At 34.5% G+C, this 20,985-nt stretch overlaps 1 protein-coding gene across 1 annotated transcript; it reads left to right on the forward strand.

Annotated features, from left to right (window-relative positions):
- The first annotated feature begins 16 nt into the window (after positions 1-16).
- On the forward strand, positions 17-17,447 carry LOC144973630 (dol-P-Man:Man(7)GlcNAc(2)-PP-Dol alpha-1,6-mannosyltransferase-like). Its single transcript, XM_078916297.1, has 9 exons — positions 17-209; positions 1,791-1,923; positions 3,111-3,284; positions 4,630-4,824; positions 6,634-6,737; positions 8,098-8,324; positions 9,403-9,569; positions 11,228-11,303; positions 13,860-17,447. The coding sequence occupies exons 1-9, from the start codon at positions 78-80 to the stop codon at positions 14,086-14,088; spliced, it is 1,437 nt and encodes a 478-aa protein (XP_078772423.1). The 5' UTR covers positions 17-77; the 3' UTR covers positions 14,089-17,447.
- The last annotated feature ends 3,538 nt before the right edge of the window (positions 17,448-20,985 follow it).

Consider the following 20,985-nt stretch of genomic DNA (forward strand, 5'->3'; position numbering starts at 1 on the left):
TTTGACAACAAAACAGCATTTTGATTGCTTAGACTTACCCTATATGATTCCATTTTCTTGTCCTCTCAATATTGAAAATGTGGCTTGAGTTTGTTGCAACGATTCTCATGCTCTTTCACCTTTCCATTTGCCCATATACAAAAGTAGAAGAAAGTTTTAATATCCAAGCTATTCACGATATTATTCATCATGGAAAGGAAATTGAGAAGGTTTGTAGTTTGTGGGCGTGGGGTCCGGTTCTGTTGCTTTCTTCTTGTACGCTGATCTCTAGTTTAGTGATCTATTGTTCCTCTCCTTCACCCTTCTTCTTCTTCTAGCTTCTTATTCTTTTTCTTCTTCTTCTCATCCCGCTTCTCAGCCTCATCCTCTTTACGAGAGTAGAGTAGGGTAGGAGTCCAACTTCTCTACTCCTCCATCGTCTTTTCTTCTTTTGTTTCTCCTCCTCCTCCTCCTCCTCCTCCTCCTCCTCCTCCTCCTCCTCTTCTTCTTCATCATCATCATCATCATCATCATCATCATCATCATCATCATCATCATCATGATCTCCTTTGCCTCATCCACTCCCTCTGAGTCATTTCGCTTCCTTCCCCCTGGTCTTCAGTGACTCTAGATTTTGTTGGTAAAAGTAAAAGGGTTGTCTGTCAATAAGGACAACACTTTTACCCACAAAATATGACATGTCAATAACAATGGAGATTATTACTCTCCAAAAATGATGAGGATAGTGATGGACAAGATTGATAATAATAATAATAATAATAATAATAATAATAATAATAATAATAATAATAATAATAATAAGAAGAAGAAGAAGAAGAAGAAGAAGAAGAAGAAGAAGAAGAAGAAGAAGAAGAAGAAGAAGAAGAAGAAGAATGATAATAATTAATAAATAATAATAATAATCATCATAATAAATAATAATAATAATAATAATAATAATGATAATGATAATAATAATTAATAACAATAATAATAATAATAATAATAATAATAATAATAATAATAATAATAATAATAATAATAATAATAATAATAGATGGTGACGATTCTAATAATAATAATAATAATATGGTAATAATGATAATAATAATAATAATAATAATAATAATAATAATAATAATAATAATAATAATAATAATAACAATAGTAATAATAACAATAATAATAATAATAATAATAATAATAATAATAATAATAATGACAAAAATCAACAAAAAAATGTGGTAATGAGGTGTCTATGACTATGACGATAGAAAGGAACTGGCGTCTAAATTTCCTTCATCAACAAGTTATGTAAATTATATCAACATTGGTTACCTAGCCAATTATTCGTGGTACAAAGATTTTTTCGTGGTAGACAAGCCTGTTACTGTTATCATCATTATTTTCATCATACTCATCATCAGATGCATGATGTGGTCTAGTGGTATGACACTCGCTTTCGGATTGGAAGGTCCTGGGTTTGAGCCTCACGCTCGGTGTTGAGTCCTTGGAAAAGGCTCTTTACTCACATTCTCTCACCATACTCATGTGTAAAATGAATAACTGGCCCTTAACAGCATTTTCTTTGTCCGAAAAATTGTAATATCGCCTAACATGTCCCGTCCTACTTATTAAATGTTGCTGTTGACCAGGGACCCCTTGTAAAGCACTTTGAGCACATTTAGTGTATATCGCGCTATATAAAGCAAAATTTTTTCAATTTTATTTTTAGCTGCGGAAGCAGCAGAAGAGCCAGAATCAGCACACATAATCTTTATTATTTCAATGAGATTTTTTATGCTTTTCAGTATGATCATCTGGAGTTCCCTGGTGTTGTTCCTAGAAGTTTTATAGGCCCTCTCATCATTGGCGTGGCATCTAAACCATTTATTTTGATGTCAGATCATCTAGGATGCGCCAAGTTTTGTCAGCAATATATTGGTAGGTCGGTCCTTTTGCAACTTTACCCATAATGCTTATAGAAATTCATCAAATAATTAATATGATCAACATTCTTTATTTCGATTCTTTGGAATCACGCCTTGTATGCATTTCTGACACCAAGATGAATTTCATAAGGTGACCACCTGAATTATGTGACAAATAATTTTTAATTTTATTTTAAAAAGATATTATGTAAATGTGACCATCCTCTCTGCAGAAACTCTCCACTACTGTACCCATAAAGTATGTTAGATAAAAATGCTTGAGAGAGAAAAAATGACCACATTATATGATTAGGGATGTCTTTTAAATATTTTTGCATTACGACTAATTCTGTCTCAATCTCAATAAATTTGATAATGAAGACTCAAGATTTTATTGAAGTCTTACTTAATTCTCATATCATCTCATAAGAGGTCGGCTGGAAATGGCTCCATACTTCCCAGTCTTGAATTCTAATATATGCAGTTTAATCCTTGCATTATGAGATGGTTTTTTTTTGTGTGAAATATTTCCTCCTTTTATGATTACTATATATTTGGTTTTAAGGACAGCTTAGCTATCCTGCAAAATAAAAAGGTTTTCCGAAAGTTACTTGGATGTCGTGATTATACGAAATTAAACCACTTTTTAAAAATTAAAGGCTAAAAAAAGTCACGAGGCCCATGGAGTCAAAGTTTATCCCAGTTTCCATTGCACGAAATGGTCAATAACAATTGCTTGCAACCCCTTGGCTAGGATGCTAGTCAATCGCAAAGTAAAGTACTTTCCACCAGATATAACAGACCCAGCTACCCAATCCTTACTGGGTGGACAGAGGGATCAGAAAAAAAATCTCGGCTACACACAGGATTGAACTAGATTCCTTTTACATGTTAAGGGAACAAAGGGAGCACTCTAACAACTGAACTATCTGCCTCCCCCCCCCCCCCCCCCCACACACACACACACACTTTCTCTTTAAAGGTCATTTACTTCTTTTTAAGATAAAAAAGAGTTATCATGAAACTCTAAGGTAAAAGTTATAGAAAATAAACACAATAGTTTTGAAAAACCATGGAATGGCCCTTTTGTTTTTAACAACTAGCAATATTTACTTTCGTCATTATATTTTTAAAATGTTTACACAGTATTATGTTATCTTCCATTCCATATAATTTTATTTATTTTTTATTTTTTTGCAGTGAGAGGAATCCTAGGACTGGCCTCCATGATTTCATTTTTCTTTTTCTGTAAGGGTGTCGAGATGAGATTTGGTTCCACCGTGAAAAACTGTCTGATTCTCATAACGATGACGCAATTCCATTTCATTTTCTATTCATCCAGGCCTTTGCCTAATGTATTTGCTTTTAGTTTAGGTAAGTCAAAGCTGAAGATGGCAGTGTTGCCCTATATTGGAGATAAAGATAATTTTATTGACTCATTTAGGCACCTCTATATATTAGTTGCTCTATAAACATGTTTTGTTTTGATATGTTCAAAGTAAATAACAATAATGGAATCGAATGGAAACTCCAATTTGGTTTTAAAATGCAGGTGATGTGGATGTTTCGGGTTTCCCCTTAATAAAAAAAACATGATGAATGACACACTAACTAAAGACAAACTAGAGATGAGAGGATGGTGTTGTTACTATAGCTTTCACAACACCATTCTCTCATCTTTCGTGTTTTATTCATTGTCTTTTGTTAGCAAAAGGTAACCTATATCATCCAGATCATTCGTATTTTAAAAACAAATTGGAGTTTCTATTCCATTTTATTATTGTTATTTATTTATTTATTTGAGCTACAAGCAGCAACATTTGTATTATCTTCAAAGTAATAACTCTCAAGACAAACGTCATGATTGAAATCATCGATATCTCAAATATATTTGGTGATGGAGTTTCAATTTTGGGAAGGGAGGGGGAGTGGTGTTGTGGGGAGGGGGGGGGGGGGTGGGGTAGATAGAAGAATTGAGTATCTTTACTCACTAAAAATATCTCTGTTTATATTTTTTGGAGATTGGCAAAAGATCTGCTGTCCTGGCTAAATTTTCTGTCTTTTCAGACAAAGATAGAAATGGATCCATACCATGTTAATTTTTAACTATAACTTATTCTCCCCAAGAACACAGGTGATTTAAAAAAAAAAATCACCATAGAACTTTGTTATGTTCTGCCAAGACAACGTATTACAATTTATGCCTACAGGTTTCAAACTTGGCGTTATAATAGTTGTTATTCATGACATCTGTGTCATGTCCGTGTTATTTGCTTTTGAAAAAGTATTTACTTAAACGTAAACTCTTTAACTATATCATTTCATTTATAAAGGGACAAACAACCAATATGTCGTATTTAAAGATCTAGAATGATTTAAAATGATGATGATGATGATGAAGATTATTATTATTGTTATTATTATTATTATTATTATTATTATTATTACTATTATTATTATTGTTATTATTATTATATTATTATTATTATTATTATTATTATTATTATTATTATTATTATTATTATTATTATTATTATATATTATTATTATTATTATTATTATTTATTATTATTATTATTATTATTATTATTATTATTATTATTATTATTATTATTATTATTACTGTATTATTATTATTATTATTATTATTATTATTATTATTATTATTATTATTATTATTATTATTATTATTATTATTATTATTATTATTATTCCCCAGTCATGCTAGCTCTATCCAGCTGGCTTTACCAAAGACACAAATCCTTCATCTGGTTTGCAGGCGCCGCCATTATTGTATTTCGATTCGACCTCGTCATGTTGTTTGGGTTCATCTTTCTCCATGACCTGTTTTGTCATCGGATTCGATTCTTGTCTTTTCTTGTGACGACCTTTTTAGCTGGTGTCACATTGCTGGGTGAGTTTGTGTCATTGACATTGGTGATTAAACGGTATGACAGCTAGTCCATTTAAAAGCCAAGTGATTTTGAGCTTCGTTATTAATGATGATGATGATGATAATAACAAAAAAAACCCCCAAAATAATGATGATAATAATATTAATAATATAATATATAATAATATAATAATAATTAATAATATAATAATAAAATAATAATATAAATAATAATAATAAATAATAATAATAATATAATAATAATAATAATAATAATAATAATAATAATAATAATAATAATAAAATAATAATAATAATAATGAATAATAATAATAATAATAATAATAATAAAACAGCACAAAAATAATAATAATAATAATAATAATAATAATAAAAAATAATAATAATAATAATAATAATAATAATAATAATATAATAATAATAATAATAATAATAATATTAATATAATAACAACAGCAACAAAAATAATAATAATAATATAATAATAATAATAATAATAATAATAATAATAATAATAATAATAATAATAATAATAATAATAATAATAATAACAACAGCAACAAAAATAATAATAATAATAATAATGATGATGATGATAAACTTTTCAATATCACACAATTTTCTCAGTTACGAGGCTCTTGATACGTTATATCAGTTCAAAATTGACTGGATGGGTGGTAATGATTGATAAACTATAGCCCCAGTGCTGTGTTCTTTGGTAAGGGACTTCTGACGTATTACCCCTTCGATTCGGGTCTAAATGAGTACCTTGATAAAGACAGTGTTGGATATTATGAATGTCACAACTGCGGCTATGTGGTCTTGTGGTATGACACTCGATTTCAGATCGGAAGATCCTGGGTTTGAGCCTATCTCAGCGCATAGTTGAGTCCTTGGAAAAGGCTTTTAACTCACATTCTCTCACCGTACTCAGGTGTAAAATGAGTACCTGGCCATCAACAATCTCTGTCGGAAAAAAATTGTCATATCGCCTAACAGGCGTCATGTCTCGTCCTACATGTTAAGTATTGCTGTTGGCCAGGGACCCCCTGTAAAGGGCTTTGAGCACGTTTAGTGGATATTGCGCTATATATTTTTTAAAAAGCTCAAAGATGCCTACCATTTGACTTATACCTTGCTTGTGGAAATGAAATTTGATTCTCAGCTGCCCGTTGGGGAAATAAATTGACTGCTGTGAAGCCTTATGACAAAAAAAAAAAAAAAAATTACTATCTTTAAGTATTCTAAAATAAATCATCTACTACTTCATCCCATTTATATTATTTATAGAGAATAACTAATTGCCCCTCTAAGTATTGGGATAGCGTGGCTCAGCAGTGCGGTCTTTGCTTCATAACCGAAAGGTACCACGTTAAATCACCTGCCTCTGCGCTGTGTAGCCTTGAGCAAGTCACCTCGCCCTAGCTCAATTTGCGGCGATGTACTGCGGCTGAAGCCTAGGTTATTTCAATCTTCCCTTGGAAGAATAGACCCTAGAGACAAATTTCCCCTATGGGATGAATAACGGGAAATTTATTTATTTATTTAATTATTTATTTATTTAAATAAAGATCTGAAAAAGTGTGTATGAAAACAGTGCCAGACAAAGCAAGAAAGAAAAATACAAAGAAAATAAAAAACATCCCCAAATATCATCCCAGCTTGTCATTGAGTCTGTTCCATACACACAGTGCCAGCTCCCTAATTTGTCATTTATTTATTTTTATTTATAAAACTCAAGTGTGCATGTATTACTCTCTTTGCCCTCACGCCTCCCCCCCTCATATCTTCCACCATTTTACCTTTCAGGTCTGACTGTCGTTGTTGATTCTTATTTTTGGAGACGTTGGTTGTGGCCAGAGGGAGAGGTCATGTGGTTCAATGTCATCCTTAACAAAAGTCATGAATACGGTGTATCCTTTTTTTTTTTTTGTGTGCCTTTCTGGGATTTAAAAAAAAAAAATTCTTTTTCAGTCAGGCCTTAAAAAATAGAAATCAAGCTAAAATATTTTAATATGTGTTACTAAAAAACAAAAAAAACCCAAAAAAACCGCTTTTATTTTCAATCTTGAAATTTGATCAATGAAGAAGAAAAAAAAGTATTTATTGTAAATGAAGCCTTTTGATTTAAAAAAAAATCCCCTTTAAAAATGAAAATTTATCAAAGTGATTTGTTTGAATGAATAGTGAAAAGGATTTATTCTAATTAAAAAGTGCATGAATGACCACTGGAGACAATCTATTGGTATTCATTGACAAACGATAATCAAAATAAATACTAGGCTATCTGTATCCCTGGATCGTGAAGTTCGTATTGAATGCGGCTATATGGTCTAGTGGTATGACACTTGCTTTCGGATTGGAAGGTCCTGGGTTCGAGCCTCGGGCTCGGCTCATAGTTGAGTCCTTGGAAAAGGCTCTTTACTGACATTCTCTCACCGTACTCAGGTGTAAAATGAGTACCTGGTCGTTAACAGCGTTGTCTTTGTCCGGAAAATTGTAATATCGCCTAACAGGCGTCATGTCCCGTCCTTCATGTTAAATGTTGCTGTTGACCAGGGACCCCTTGTAAAGCTCTTTGAGCATATTTAGTGGATATTGCTCTATATAAAGCTCAATTTTTTAAAAAAATACAAAAATGATTGAAATGCCTTGATGACTGAAAAAATGCACAAAAAGATTTAATTTTAAAATCTCAAACTCATCTCTAGTCATTGAAATATCCCAATATTCTATAGTCTTATGGAGTGAAATAGTCTAGAAAGGTGAGGGAAGATGCATCGTGTCCTCTTTGTGGAAGAAGATAAATAAAATAAAACAAAGAAAACCGGAGGTTTTATATAGGGCAAATATCTAAATATTCTCAAGAGTTTCCAAGTCATTTGCAACACTTTGAACTTTCAGGATTAAGGCACTCAGCCCGTCAGGTGCTATTCATAATTTGTTTTTGACATAAACAATACTCTTACAAGCTATTTACTTATTTTACACCTGAGTATGGTGAGAAATCATGGGCAAAGTGGCAATCCGAGAATAATAATACTTAGCGGCAAAGCTACACAGTAAGGATGAGATAATTGTAAACTTATTTTCTTGTCTTTTGTATTATATAAATGTGTAATGTTTGGGATTTTTTTTTTCTTTTTTCGTCAGCGTTATCAAAAAAATAATTCCTTATTACGTATTTTGCTTTCATGAGTTGTTAAGAAAATCCATTGAATTTTGAATTAAAGATATAATCTCCTAATTATTCTCCTTGACACTTTGTCTCAGACCCTCCCCTTTCTATGGTATTTCTACTCAGCCCTCCCCAGGTCATTGCTGTCATCTCTCTTCCTCGTTCCCATCGGCGTTTACTACAACCGTCCTGTCACCACCTTACTCTGGCCAGCAGTCGCTTACATCTTCTTATTTTCTTTCCTCCCACATAAAGAGCTCCGGTTCATTATTTACACATTTCCGGTTTTCAACACTGCAGCAGCTTGTGCTATGGCTCACCTGTAAGTACAAAAGCTTTTAGTCTGAATGGCATGTCCAGTAAAGTCAATTGCTATAAGATAAGATAAGATAAGATAAGATATACTTTATTCATCCAAAAGAATGGAAATTCGTTTTAAGACGTGGCATGCATGAAAATGTATAAACACAAAGTTGAGAATCTATGGCGACAATGTATGTGTGTATATATATATATATATATATATATATTATATATATATATATATATATATATATATATATATATATATTATATATATATATATATATATATATATATATATATTATATCCAATATATGCAAAAGCACAAAAATGTAAAAATATACAACCAAGAACCAGTAGCAACACTTAATATTATATTAATTTGATAAATTGAGATACACCATACCTCTGTCACTGTGATTTGATTTATTAATCGAATAGATTATCTATACTCATGGATTTCAGGGGTGATTTTAATCTTCAATTAAACTAAAAATTAATTGTTTACTGTTTGTTTATTTATTTTTATTTCAACAAAAAATCACCGGACAGTTTTCCTCTTATGTGATTTGTCAATGATTAACAATGGATGATTATTAATGGAAAAATTCCTTAGTTTTAATGGAACAAACATGTTTATACAAACTAAAAAACTGCTTAAATTTGAAGTTATACCCTAAATTAAGAACTTTGTATAAATTGACATGTTTTAATTAGACAGTATTAGTACAGGGAATTCAATTGTGATATATCTGACTTAGAATCAAATTTGAAGTCTCTGGTTTAAACTATCATAATATCATATTGAGGTGGTGGGACACGATGTGGACATGACTATCACTATTGGAAGTATGTAATGTTTCTCTCTCTCTCTCTCTCTCTCTCTCTCTCTCTCTCTCTCTCTCTCTCTCTCTCTCTCTCTCTCTCTCTTTCTCTCTCTCTCTTTCTATCTCTCTCTCTCCCTCTCTCTCTCTCCCTCTCTCTCTCTCTATCTCTCTCTCGCTCTCTCTCTCTCTCTCTCTCTCTCTCTCTCTCTCTCTCTCTCTCTCTCTCTCTCTCTCTCTCTCTCTCTCTCTCCCTCTCTCTTCCTGTATAGCTGGAATGGACGTGGCAAGTCATTGTTCAGGAAGCTGCTCCTTCTAGGGGCCTGTGGGACGTTGCTGGTCAATGTGATTGCAACAACAATTTTCTTATACATCTCGAGTATCAATTATCCTGGAGGAGTGGCCATGGGGATTCTACACAAACTGGAGGGAAAACGAGGTAATGATAATTCGATACATCTGAAAAGAAAGAAAAAAAAAAGGAGAAGAAAAGATAATCCCAAAAATCACCCTTCGTCTTATAGGGAACGTGCGGCTATGTGGTGTAGTGGTATGACACTCGCTTTCGGATCAGAAGGTCCTGGGTTCGAGCCTCAAGTCCTTGGAAAAGGCTCTTTACTCACATTCTCTCACCATACTCAGGTGTAAAATGAGTACCTGGCCGTTAACAGCGTTGTCTTTGGTAACAGCGTTATCTTTGTCCGAAAAATTGTAATTCACCTAACAGGCGTCATGTCCCGTCCTACATGTTAAATGTTGCTGTTGACCAGGGACTCCTTGTAAAGCGCTTTGAGCACATAATTTAATGGATATTGCGCTATATAAAGCTCAATTTTTTTTTTAGGGATCAAACTTTCAGACCCTCTGTTTGTTGTACAGTTGTGCACTTCTGACCAGCTATCTGACAATCAAAGGACTGATTTTTTGTGATGCTTTTTTCTTGTATTTTTCTTTCTCTGGTTTTCCAACATTTTATCATGCAGACGATTTATTTATTTTGAAATTTTGAAATAAAATAGGCAGTAATGTAATTTACTTTGCTGCAACCATTTAAAGAGAAAATTCTGATTTTTGAAGAAAAATAAATGTCAACTCTTTTTCATCATTATGAGGGAAATGAAATTTTCTTTGAGTGGCAAACAGTTTCCTTGTCCTCCCCTCCCCCCCCCCCCCCCCCCCCTTCAGTGGTCTATAGGTAGGATGAGATGGCTTGCTTTAGGCAAAGTCAGTACTTCTGCTGTGCAATGCTACTCCCTCAAAATTCAGTGATTAATCCCTCTCCCCGTTGTGTTGTATTTACATTTAGAATAACTGTATATTCGTTCACAAGGACGGATTCAACTCTGAAAGCTTTCAACACGACTACCTATGACATGAACGAATACTCAGAATTGAGTCGACTTCGAGTATCATTCAGATTCATAACGACATTTTAAAGCGTCAATTTTTTTAATGCATATGACCAGTCCAATTGGATACAGTCCTGCTGCAACTTATTCCACACATATCTGTGCGAAATTCAACGACTGAAGCACTGCAGGACTTCCCCTTTTCCCATAAACGATGAGCAAAATGAATGAATAACACACATATATCAAAATCCTCACTCCTGTCTGCTCTCTCATTTTGTTCTTTTTTATTTTAGCACAATAAGATGATAGAAATAGGATATAGGGAATGAGATTAACGGAAGAGTAGCGTCCCTTGATTGGACGTCACCGGCGGAAAAGTCATTAGAGAGAGAATGTCATGTTGGTTGTGCATATGCGTCTCTAGTCCTCGCTTCCAGCTTCCGGAGACAATTCCCCGAAAGCGAGGACAAGAGAGACGCATGCGCAAAACCATGTTGACGCTCTCTCTGTAAGGTGATGTCCAATAAAGGGACGCTACTCTTCCCCTAATCTCATTCCCTATACATACATATATATGTGAAAGTTTACGTTTCTGATCCTGTGTGGCTCTTTAGATTTAATGTTTTGTAATTTGATTTTTATTATTGGAAAACTTTGTATGTCTCAAATTGTCCGAATGTAATAAAAATCCCCTTTCCCCAACACATCTGCTCTATTTTTCATGGCACATCCATTCTCACTCCAGATGTCCACGTTCATATTGATGTGTTCACTGCCCAAACTGGAGTGACAAGGTTTACACAGCTACACTCTCATTGGATGTAAGTATACCTTAACATGGGTGCCAGTTTTCCGGTTCATGCCAGAATTCCGGTTTCGCGATATCTCGAAGTCAAATACCTCTGGTTTCAGTGTTTTCAGTTTGCTGTGTAATCATTTAATAATGGTATAAAAACGGTGATGAAATAAGAGTAAAGTTTAGGCCGCATTTTCAGTAGGAACATTTTCAGGTTTGGCAAAGTGTCGAGATTTTAGTTTCAGGTTTCAGCACTTCTTCCTGCTGGCATCCATGTACCTTAACCTTAATTCTCTCAGTCCCAGGAGGCGCGTAAGGTGTGGACAGCTTTTCTCCAACGTGGATGGTTAGAGGCTTTACGGCTTGCTATTCTTTAGGAGTTCCTTCCAACACCATTCCTCTTGGAATCCACTTCCACCATTCTCTGATTGTTTTGATGTGACTGTGACCACACTTTCTCTTCCCCTCAGGGACCCATTTCAAGGCAACAACACATCACAATCGTTTTCTGCTCCCTTCCTCAACTCCTCACTTCTAAGCTGATCTTTTCTGTCCCAGTCTTCTCCAGTATTGTGTTATTTGTTGCATGCTGTCTTCATCTAATTCAGATGAGTCTTCTGAGACACATACGCACTCTCACTGGATGTAGGTATCATTTAATATAAACCCCCTTCCCTGCTCCACCTTTAACTTTAACTCATTATTAAATGACACGTTTTGGCTTTAACTGTGAATCTCTTCCTTATCTCGGTGTATAGAATCCCTCTAGTGTTTCAATATGCAGATGTCTTGAATTGAATGTTTTCCTCTGTATGTCTCAGGCCTTTGTATGGTTGTGGGAGTAATAGCCACTTGCTTCAATTTTGTATGGTTGGGGGAGAATAGCCACTTGCTTCAATTTTGTTTGGTTGGGGGAGTAATAATAATAATAATAATAATAATAATAATAATAATAATAATAATAATAATAGATCTTTATTGTCCATAAATGTGGCAATTTGTCATTTAGTTACACTTGTTATAACGTTATATGATAACTATAACATTGAGCAGATATTTCACTCCTACTTATTTTCTCTCTCTCTCTCTCTCTCTCTCTCTCTCTCTCTCTCTCTCTCTCTCTCTCTCTCTCTCTCTCTCTCTCTCTCTCTCTCTCTCTTCCTTTCTTTCTTTCAAGCGTGCGCTATACACAACATAACATATTCATTTCGTTTTCAATTTGTTACAATTGTGGCAATAATAATAGCCACTTGTTTTAATTTTGTATTTTATAAAATGACAAATTCGTGAGCAGGCACTGGTGTGAGATCTGACAATGTGTGGATGAAAAACAGTCCCAGACACAATGGCAGGCTGGGATGATATTTGGGGATGTTTTTTTTTTTCTTTGTATATTTTTGTGTGGCGATGTGGTCTAGTGGTATGACACTCGCTTTCGGATCGGAAGGTCCTGGGTTTGAGCCTTGCTTGGCGCATAGTTGAGTCCTTGGAAAAGACTCTTTACTCACATTCTCTCACCATACTCAGGTGTAAAATGAGTACCTGGCCGTTAACAGCATTGTCATTGTCCGAAAAATTGTAATATCGCCTAACAGGCGTCATGTCTCGTCCTACATGTTAAATGTTGCTTTTGACCAGGGACCCCTTGTAAAGCGCTCTGAGCACATTTAGTGGATATTGCGCTATAAAAAAATAAATAAAAAAAGCTCAGTTTTTTCTTTCTTGCTTTGTCTGGCACTGTTCCTTGCACACTTTTTCAGATCTTTATTTAAAATAAATAAATAAGTAAATAAAATTCCTTTTATTCAGCCCTTATGGGAAATTTGTCTCTAGGGTCTATTCCAAGGGAAGACTTGAATAACCCAGGCATCAGCTGCAGTGCAGCGCCGCAAATTGAGCTAGGGCGAGGTGACTTGCTCAAGGCCACACAACGCAGCGGCAGGTGATCGATCTCGGTACCTTTCGGGTATGAAGCAAAGACCTTACCGCTGAGCCACGCTGCCCCACGTGCATTCTTACAATTTTGGTCACAGTTTTTAATCTGGTAGTTGAGTCAGTTGGAGTAACAAACAGCATTTCCCACGGATGTAATGCTGAGATCAGAGTTTTTAAATTTTTGTCACTTTTCTGCTCCTGCTCACAGACAATGCTTAACATTGCTTGTCAAGGCAGCCAGACCTCTAAGTACTTGGCCACCAATACCAAAGACAGTCATTTGCATAAGCACTGAAGGTTGGCTAGACACTTTTTAAGAATACGTCCTGAAGGACGAATAGACACTCCACTCAATAAAGACACATTTTAAAACATAACGATCTGAAAAGTTATGTATGAAACAAAGCCAGACAAATTAAGAAAGAAAAAAATAATCCAAAATAAATCAGCTTGCCTTGAAGGTGTTTTTTTTCTTCTTGTATTTTTCCTTCTTGCTTTGTCCAGCACTGTATCATACATATTTTTTCGGACCTTTATCCTATACCAGTGCCTGCTCCTAATTTGTCATTTTAAAACATAGATAACTAGGACATTATTTTATGATTTATGCACTTAAGTATAGTGACTTTTTCTTTTCGTTCACCAGTTACAACAAGACAGAGGATCTCTTACCCGTTGATCAAGATATGATGAGTTATTCTCACCTCCTTGTCGGTGCTCCAGACAGGGTATTTGAGGAAGTCGATGTTTATTCTCAAAGCCACAAAATCATTGCTGCTATTCCTGCATTTGATAGAATCAAACTAGATTTTAAATCAAATCCTCCTTTTAAAATTGAATCAAAACCTAAATGTGTTTTGTTGAAAAAGTTATAGCTCATCTAGTAATTCTTCAGAGACATAAATGAGGCCCATGGAAACTGGAGGTCAGATCGGTTTCTGTAGTGTTAACAATTACGTGTGAATTTATAATTCAGAAAAGTGAGTGGAGCAGGCCCTTATGTTGATAACAACAAGAAATGAAGTGAGTAGAGAAGTGCCAGAAGACAATAGAGAATAAAAATTTTGCGGCGGTTATGGTTTAAACCCGCGATCTTACTGGTACGACAATTCCGCCTGGCCGGAGAGAGCGTGACTCTACCGTATGAGCTATCCACGAACCCACATCACCGCACGCAATTTTTATTCTCTGTTGTCTTCGGACACTTTTCTACTCACTTCATCTCTTGTTGTTAATAATTACATGTTACCCTTTTGATAGGACGATAATCTATTACAAAGTACTTTCCACCATATCTAATAGACTCAGCTACTCAATCACTGCCAAATGGAAAGAGGGGTCAGAAAAAAAAACCCTCAAAAAAACTCAACTGCACCTAAGAAGACCCATACTGGTTCCTTTGTTTGTGAGGTAAATAATATGATATTGAATGTAAGCTTCGATTTTAATACAAGAACAGATCAAGTGAATGTTTCGTATTCATCGTAACAACGCCACTACCACATCATCTCATTCATCTGTAGTGTTTCATTCATCCTGTTTTGTTGATAAAGGGGAAACCCGAAATGTTCATTTGATCTGTTCTTGTATTAAAATCGAAGCTTACATTCAATTTCATATTATTTATTTCTTCGAGCAGCAACATTTACATTTGTTTGTGAGGCAAAATTATGCTTTACAGACTCAATTCTCAGAACCTCTCGAGCTATTGTGACTGCTGTAACTCGTTGAACCGTTTAATTTATTTTATATTTGTAAATGATGGCGTTATGGCCATACTTGTGCTTCCTGGGTGGGTCCTTTTGACTTCCCATAGTGGGCAGGAAGCTACTTGCCATGTCAATGTCTCCTATCCCCCTAAATAAGTTTTCTGGGTTATTTTCTGTCTTTGACTTGGAATGGGATTGCACGGTTTTGTCCTGACTGTGGCAGGAATCCTCACCTGAGAGGGAAACAGTCAAATGTATAGTATTAGTTTTGGGAGACGATATCCCCCCCCCCCCCCTGTAAATGACTGTCTGTCATGTATTGTAATATTTTATTTTATTAAATGTTTTTTTTTTTTGTTTATCTTGAGTATCATGTTTCTTGAGCATTTGAGTGTATTCCTCTTGGTGGGATCCTGTGCTAGTGTCTGGATAGAATCTTTACACGATCTCAAACGAGACACATGAACAGTTTGCTCTTGGAATTGTCTTCTGCTCCCTTCTTGGTCCTGTCCCTTTTGTCTTACCTTTTTCTAGGGTGCTTAAATTATAATTCTAGATTTTTTTTCCCCACTTTCTCATCTTTTTCCTTTTCACTTGCGTTGGGGGCGAAGTGGCCGAGTGGTTAAGGCATTGCACTGTGATCCGGATGACCCGGGTTCGAGCCCCGCTTCAGGCACTTTAATTTTTTTCCTTGAGCAAGATTATTCAACCCGAGGCTCGAACCCAGGACCTTCCGATCCGAAAATGAGTGTCCTACCACAAGACCACATAGCCGCACATTTAATAGATTTATGTTTGTTGGTTATTTGAGGTTATTATATTTATCACAAATTATTAATACTGAGATACAACTTGAGTGAAACAACCAATCAAATTATTAAAGAAAGCTCAATATGCATTAAATGAAGTTTTTAAAAATGAATCTTGACAAATGTCATGCTTTCCCCCTTTATTTTTCTTTGTATTTATTCCATTCCAATTATGGACTATATTATTAGTCCCTCAGAGCATTTAGGCCCATGCTGCTGGAATTTATCCCGGTTTCTGTAGTGTGAAACGGACAATAGCAATTGCTTGCTCCCCTTTGGATAGGATGCTAGTCTATTTCAAAGTAATTTTCCACTAGATTAAATAGACCCAGCTACCCAATCACTGTTGGGTGGACAGGAGGCGGGGGGTTGTCAGAAAAAAATGTCAATGCACCCGTGATCGATCTTGACTCCTTTGCTAGTGTAACGAGTGCTCTACCAAATGAGCCACAGGGACCCTCAACTATGATTAACTGTGTTTTAGATAATACAAATATGTACATTTTTGGGTCCAACTAGAGATTGGTTGTCTCTCGTGAGTCTTATTATAATGGAGCTAAGCCCAAATCACTGTAGGTCTACAGATTTAAAAACTAAGAAACTATGTACAGCCAAATTTGGATTGTTGATTGGGAATGACAAAACGCTGGGAACGGTAGCTATATGATTAAAAAATAATGTTTGGTTTCTCGCAATTTGAATAAAAACACAAAATTATAAAGAAAAATGATGAAACAAGGGAAGTCACCATTAAACGATGACTTTTTCTACTTCCGGTACCATAATTGAACGCAAAAATAAATAACTAAAGAATCAAAAAGCATAAAAGAGGTAAGACAAGCAAGATGTCAAATCATTATTTTTACGTCTAGATTCCAAACGCACAGATCTGTTATGGGTTGAAAACGTTTTGGTCTCAGGTCACTTTTCTTATTGTCAATGCATGTTTTGTGTTTTGTAAATCGGGTCAGATAGTCCTCCCCATCTCATTCGTAGAACGGGAATTCCTGCTAGTATAAACAACAATCATAATTAATTAATGGAAAAGGAATGTTCATAGTCATAGGCAAAGTCGCATGTAATCAAATACAAAAGGGGCAGTGACTGTACTTATATCTGTGGTCATATTGCAGCACAAAAGCTTTAAATCTTTTTTGAGGAAGGCTCAGGTTTAAGACTGTTTACAAGTGAGAATGATTTTAATTGATCGATACGATATTTGAGCTAAACATTTTATAGCCAAAATGAAGAAGCGTTTCATTTGTATTTGACTGCAAACTTCTGATCTTGTTATTCCAGGCTTTAGAATTTGTGTATCCGTTTATGTTGTTTTAGTTGTTTGCTGAGGCAGGGCTTTGGCCTGAAATATTTAGTGTCACTGTTGCCTACTCTTGTTGCATTTAATGTTCTCTTTTGAAGGTGACTTATTCAGTTTTGTTCCAAACGTTTACGAAGTGTTGCCCATCATCAGGTCTTTTTCTGAGATACCTTACCACGTTGTACGTCATTGAATTTTGCTAAGAATTATTTATAAGAGATATAGTTAGATTGACTTAATAAAATGAATATATGTTGAAGGTAAATTTATTGTGATTGTAACTATAAGAATGGATAGAGAGGTTGAGATTGTTGTAGCATATAATTTAATATGCAATATTTTTGTGGATTGTTTGTCGAAACTAAAATAATTTATTTTGAATAAACAATACAAACTGCTATATGACTTACTTTTTGTTTCACAACAAGGTCATGCAACGACGTAGCTGCTTCAAATATTTCTATGGTGAAAGCATTCCTACGTCTTTTATCAAGTAGGTACTTTATCAATATCATTGAAAGTTGGATTGAGCTAATGTACTGTGCGGCTATGTGGCCTTGTGGTATGACACTCGCTTTCGGGTCGGAAGGTCCTGGGTTCAAGCCTCACTTGGCGCATAGTTGAATCCTTGGAAAAGACTCTTTACTAACATTCTCTCACCATACTCAGGTGTAAAATGAGTACTTGGCCGATAACAGTGTTGTTTCTGTCCGAAAAAATTGTAATATCGCCTAACAGCCGTCATGTCCCGTCCTAAATGTTAAGTGTTGCTATTGGCCAGGGATACCTTGTAAAGTGCTTTGAGCACGTTTAGTGGATATTGCGCTATATAAAAAGCTCATTCAATTTACTGTGCTCGTCTTTTTTTCTTTCCATTATAGTGTGTACAAAATAGGACTCATCACGTCAAACTGAGGTGATTGTTTTGTTTTTGTTTTTGAGGGTTTTACGGCGCTTGCAACACATTAAGATCATATCAGCGCCAGTAAAAAGGAAGAAATGGGATAGTAAAAAGTTATAGAATTCAATTAAAGCACCCAAGAAAAGGTAAGACAATGGGGAATTTGTTCAAATAGGAAACAGATGTAGATTCCAAGAGCACACCATCAAAGTACTTAGGTTGAGATCACCTAAAAGTCTCATCCAGACACAAGCACAGGTCCCCACTAAGAGGAATACACTCAAATGTTAACAAATCAAATATAACATGTAAATAAAACATAATACAGTACATAACATAGAGATGATTTACAAGGAAAAAAATATCATCTCCCAAAGCAATAACTATACATTCGACTGTTTCCCTCTCAACCAAGGACTCCGACCAAGGTTAGGGCAAAACCAAGCAATCTCACTCCAAGACAAAGACAGAAAGCAAGTTGGAAAACAGATATAAGGGGATAGAAGACACAGTATGTACCTCCCTGCCCGCTATGGGAGGTCAGGATCCCCACCCAGAAACTGAGGTGAAGTCATGACATAAGAAAATTAAAGAGTAAAAACATTCCAGATGTACAATTAAAAGGACTTGAGGAAAAAGTAAGACAAAGGGGAATGGTACAAATAGGGAACATATGTAGATACCAACTGCACACTATCAGTGTACTTAATTTGGGATTACCTAAAAGTCTTACCCAGACACCAACACAATATCACACTAAGAGGAATACACACAAATTATATGTTTAAAAAAAACAGAGAAATGATTTACAAAGAAAAAAAATATAATCTCCCAAAACTAAAACTATATATACATTCGACTGTTTCCCTCCCGGCCAAGGCCTCCTGCCAGGGTCAGGACAAAACTAAGTAATCTCATTCCAAGACAAAGACAATTGGAAAACAGAGAAAGGGAGATAGAAGACGCAACAAGTACCTCCCTGCTCACTATGGGAGGTCGGGAACCCCACCCAGGCGTTACATTTACAAATTTTTCATATACAAAAATAATATATCAATAACACAAAAGAGATGAATGATTTTTGAGTTTTATTTAAGTAGCCATTACAAAAGATGATAGATAAATATCCTTTTCTCTTCAAACATTCATTCAAAAGTCAATGCGAATATATAATGATATAATATTATATTGAATTATGTATAAATATATATAAATTGTTCTTCATGCTAAACGGTCTATTTTAATAATGTAAATTAATGTAAACATTTTTTTTTTTGTAAATTGGTTTTAGTTACAAAAAACTGTTTGATATATGATGTAAGTAGGGCGCAGGTTTTTGAAAATCCTAAATGGATTTAAAATTTCATAATTAAAAAAGGGAAAAAAATTGTTGTAAGTTTTATCATCATGGAAAGACTCGAGGAGTAGAAACAACTGCAGCTTTTTGTTTGAATCCGGAAGTAAGTTTGTTTGTACTCGCAAGTTAAAAAGCCAAATGCATCAGGCATGTTGAAAGTGATACTGGGCTTCTCAATGGCGCTTTCTAACCCATTTGGTAAGAAATTGCTAACAACGCTGTGGTTCTTTTTTTGTTTAGCCCAGAAATATGATGGTCTTTTTTTTTTTTTTTTAAAATCTAAATGGCATTTCAATTAAAATACGAGCAAGCGCTTAGAGTCTGGTGTCTCGGAGTTATAGCGCTATATAAGTTTTCAGCATTATTATTATTATTATTAAATAATTGACTCGTCTGCATGTTTCTTAAACAGTGCTCCTTTATCAAAATAGGAATAACATTGTAAAGTAATACAATTCTATTTTTTATCATGTTATGTCTTTTATAATTATAAGGGTTTTGACACTTTGATGGCCATGGTCAGATAGCATGTTTCACTTTAACTCTCGTCTATCTTCATGAGATGAAAAAAAAAATTAGTAATAAGAATATCATGGATAATGATGATGATGATGATGATTACAATTACAATATGGATTGATGGGAACAATAACAGCAACAACTATATTGATAATGGCAACTGAAGTATATCACTTACTGACGGGTAATATTCAGGTTTTCAGAAGGGGGGAGGTCAGACAAAAACATTGAGTATAAATCATAAAGTTTCTCTAATAATCACAGTTTCACAAAAACATGAAGTTAATTTAATTTTGTAAAATGTTATTTGTAAGTCATGATACAGGAAGTAGAAAATTGCCGACGGAACAAGCCTAAATGAAAACAATAGAAATTTGAAATCTTTCCGTTGAATTTATGTCAATGATTTTTTTTCTCGTTGTTTGTTCAGAAATAAAATAAAAAGGCTGCCAAAGACCTTACAACCAACCAGGTGAAATCCCTGAATTAAAGTAAGTCACATCATAAACTTGTTGATGAAGGAGCATTTTTTAAATGTTGAGACATATTTGCTACATTTTTCAACTGCAACGGATGACAAAGAAAACATGTTATATGTATGTAGTAAGTTTTCTACAACGGGTGGTAAAGAAATAACACAGTATAATGATTTACAGGCACCTATGGAGGAAGTGAGAGGAATCTGCCCTAATATTAAGAAAACCATCAAATAAGTAGTAAGTATAGAGTCCGTCAGGATCCAGGAACCTGAAATTGGGTGAAAGATGGGAGAGAACGAAGGAGATCGCTGAGAGAAGTGGAAGATCTGGCGGACAGACATGAACAAGGAAAAAATGTCCTGGACTTCACTGAAGAAGGTAAAAATCCCTGAACATGTTTGAAGACTAAACACTTGAAATAGGTAATGGAGCGATGATGGTGATATGGTGATTTACAAAGTGTATAGTAGTAATGGTTTACTTCAGTACATGAAATGACAGTATAATAATATTATGATGATGACGAGGGCAGATTGTTTGATGAATTATTTTGTCATATTACAAACTAAAGAGACAATGTGAATGAAACAGCATTAAGTACAAAATTGGTACACTTGCATATATATATATATAATATATATATATATATATAATATATATATATATATATATATATATAT

This window comes from Berghia stephanieae, chromosome 5, assembly GCF_034508935.2.
Source record: "Berghia stephanieae isolate SIO BIC M18660-M18661 chromosome 5, UCSD_Bste_1.3, whole genome shotgun sequence".
Taxonomy (NCBI): domain Eukaryota; kingdom Metazoa; phylum Mollusca; class Gastropoda; order Nudibranchia; family Aeolidiidae; genus Berghia; species Berghia stephanieae.

Bases quoted from the DNA above. Each gene is read 5' to 3' on its own strand.
- LOC144973630 (XM_078916297.1), top strand. From the start codon at position 78: ATGTGGCTTGAGTTTGTTGCAACGATTCTCATGCTCTTTCACCTTTCC. The intron at 9,570-11,227 runs GTAATGATAATT...TTCTCACTCCAG, and splicing joins CAAACTGGAGGGAAAACGAG to ATGTCCACGTTCATATTGAT. The intron at 11,304-13,859 runs GTAAGTATACCT...TTCGTTCACCAG, and splicing joins CAGCTACACTCTCATTGGAT to TTACAACAAGACAGAGGATC.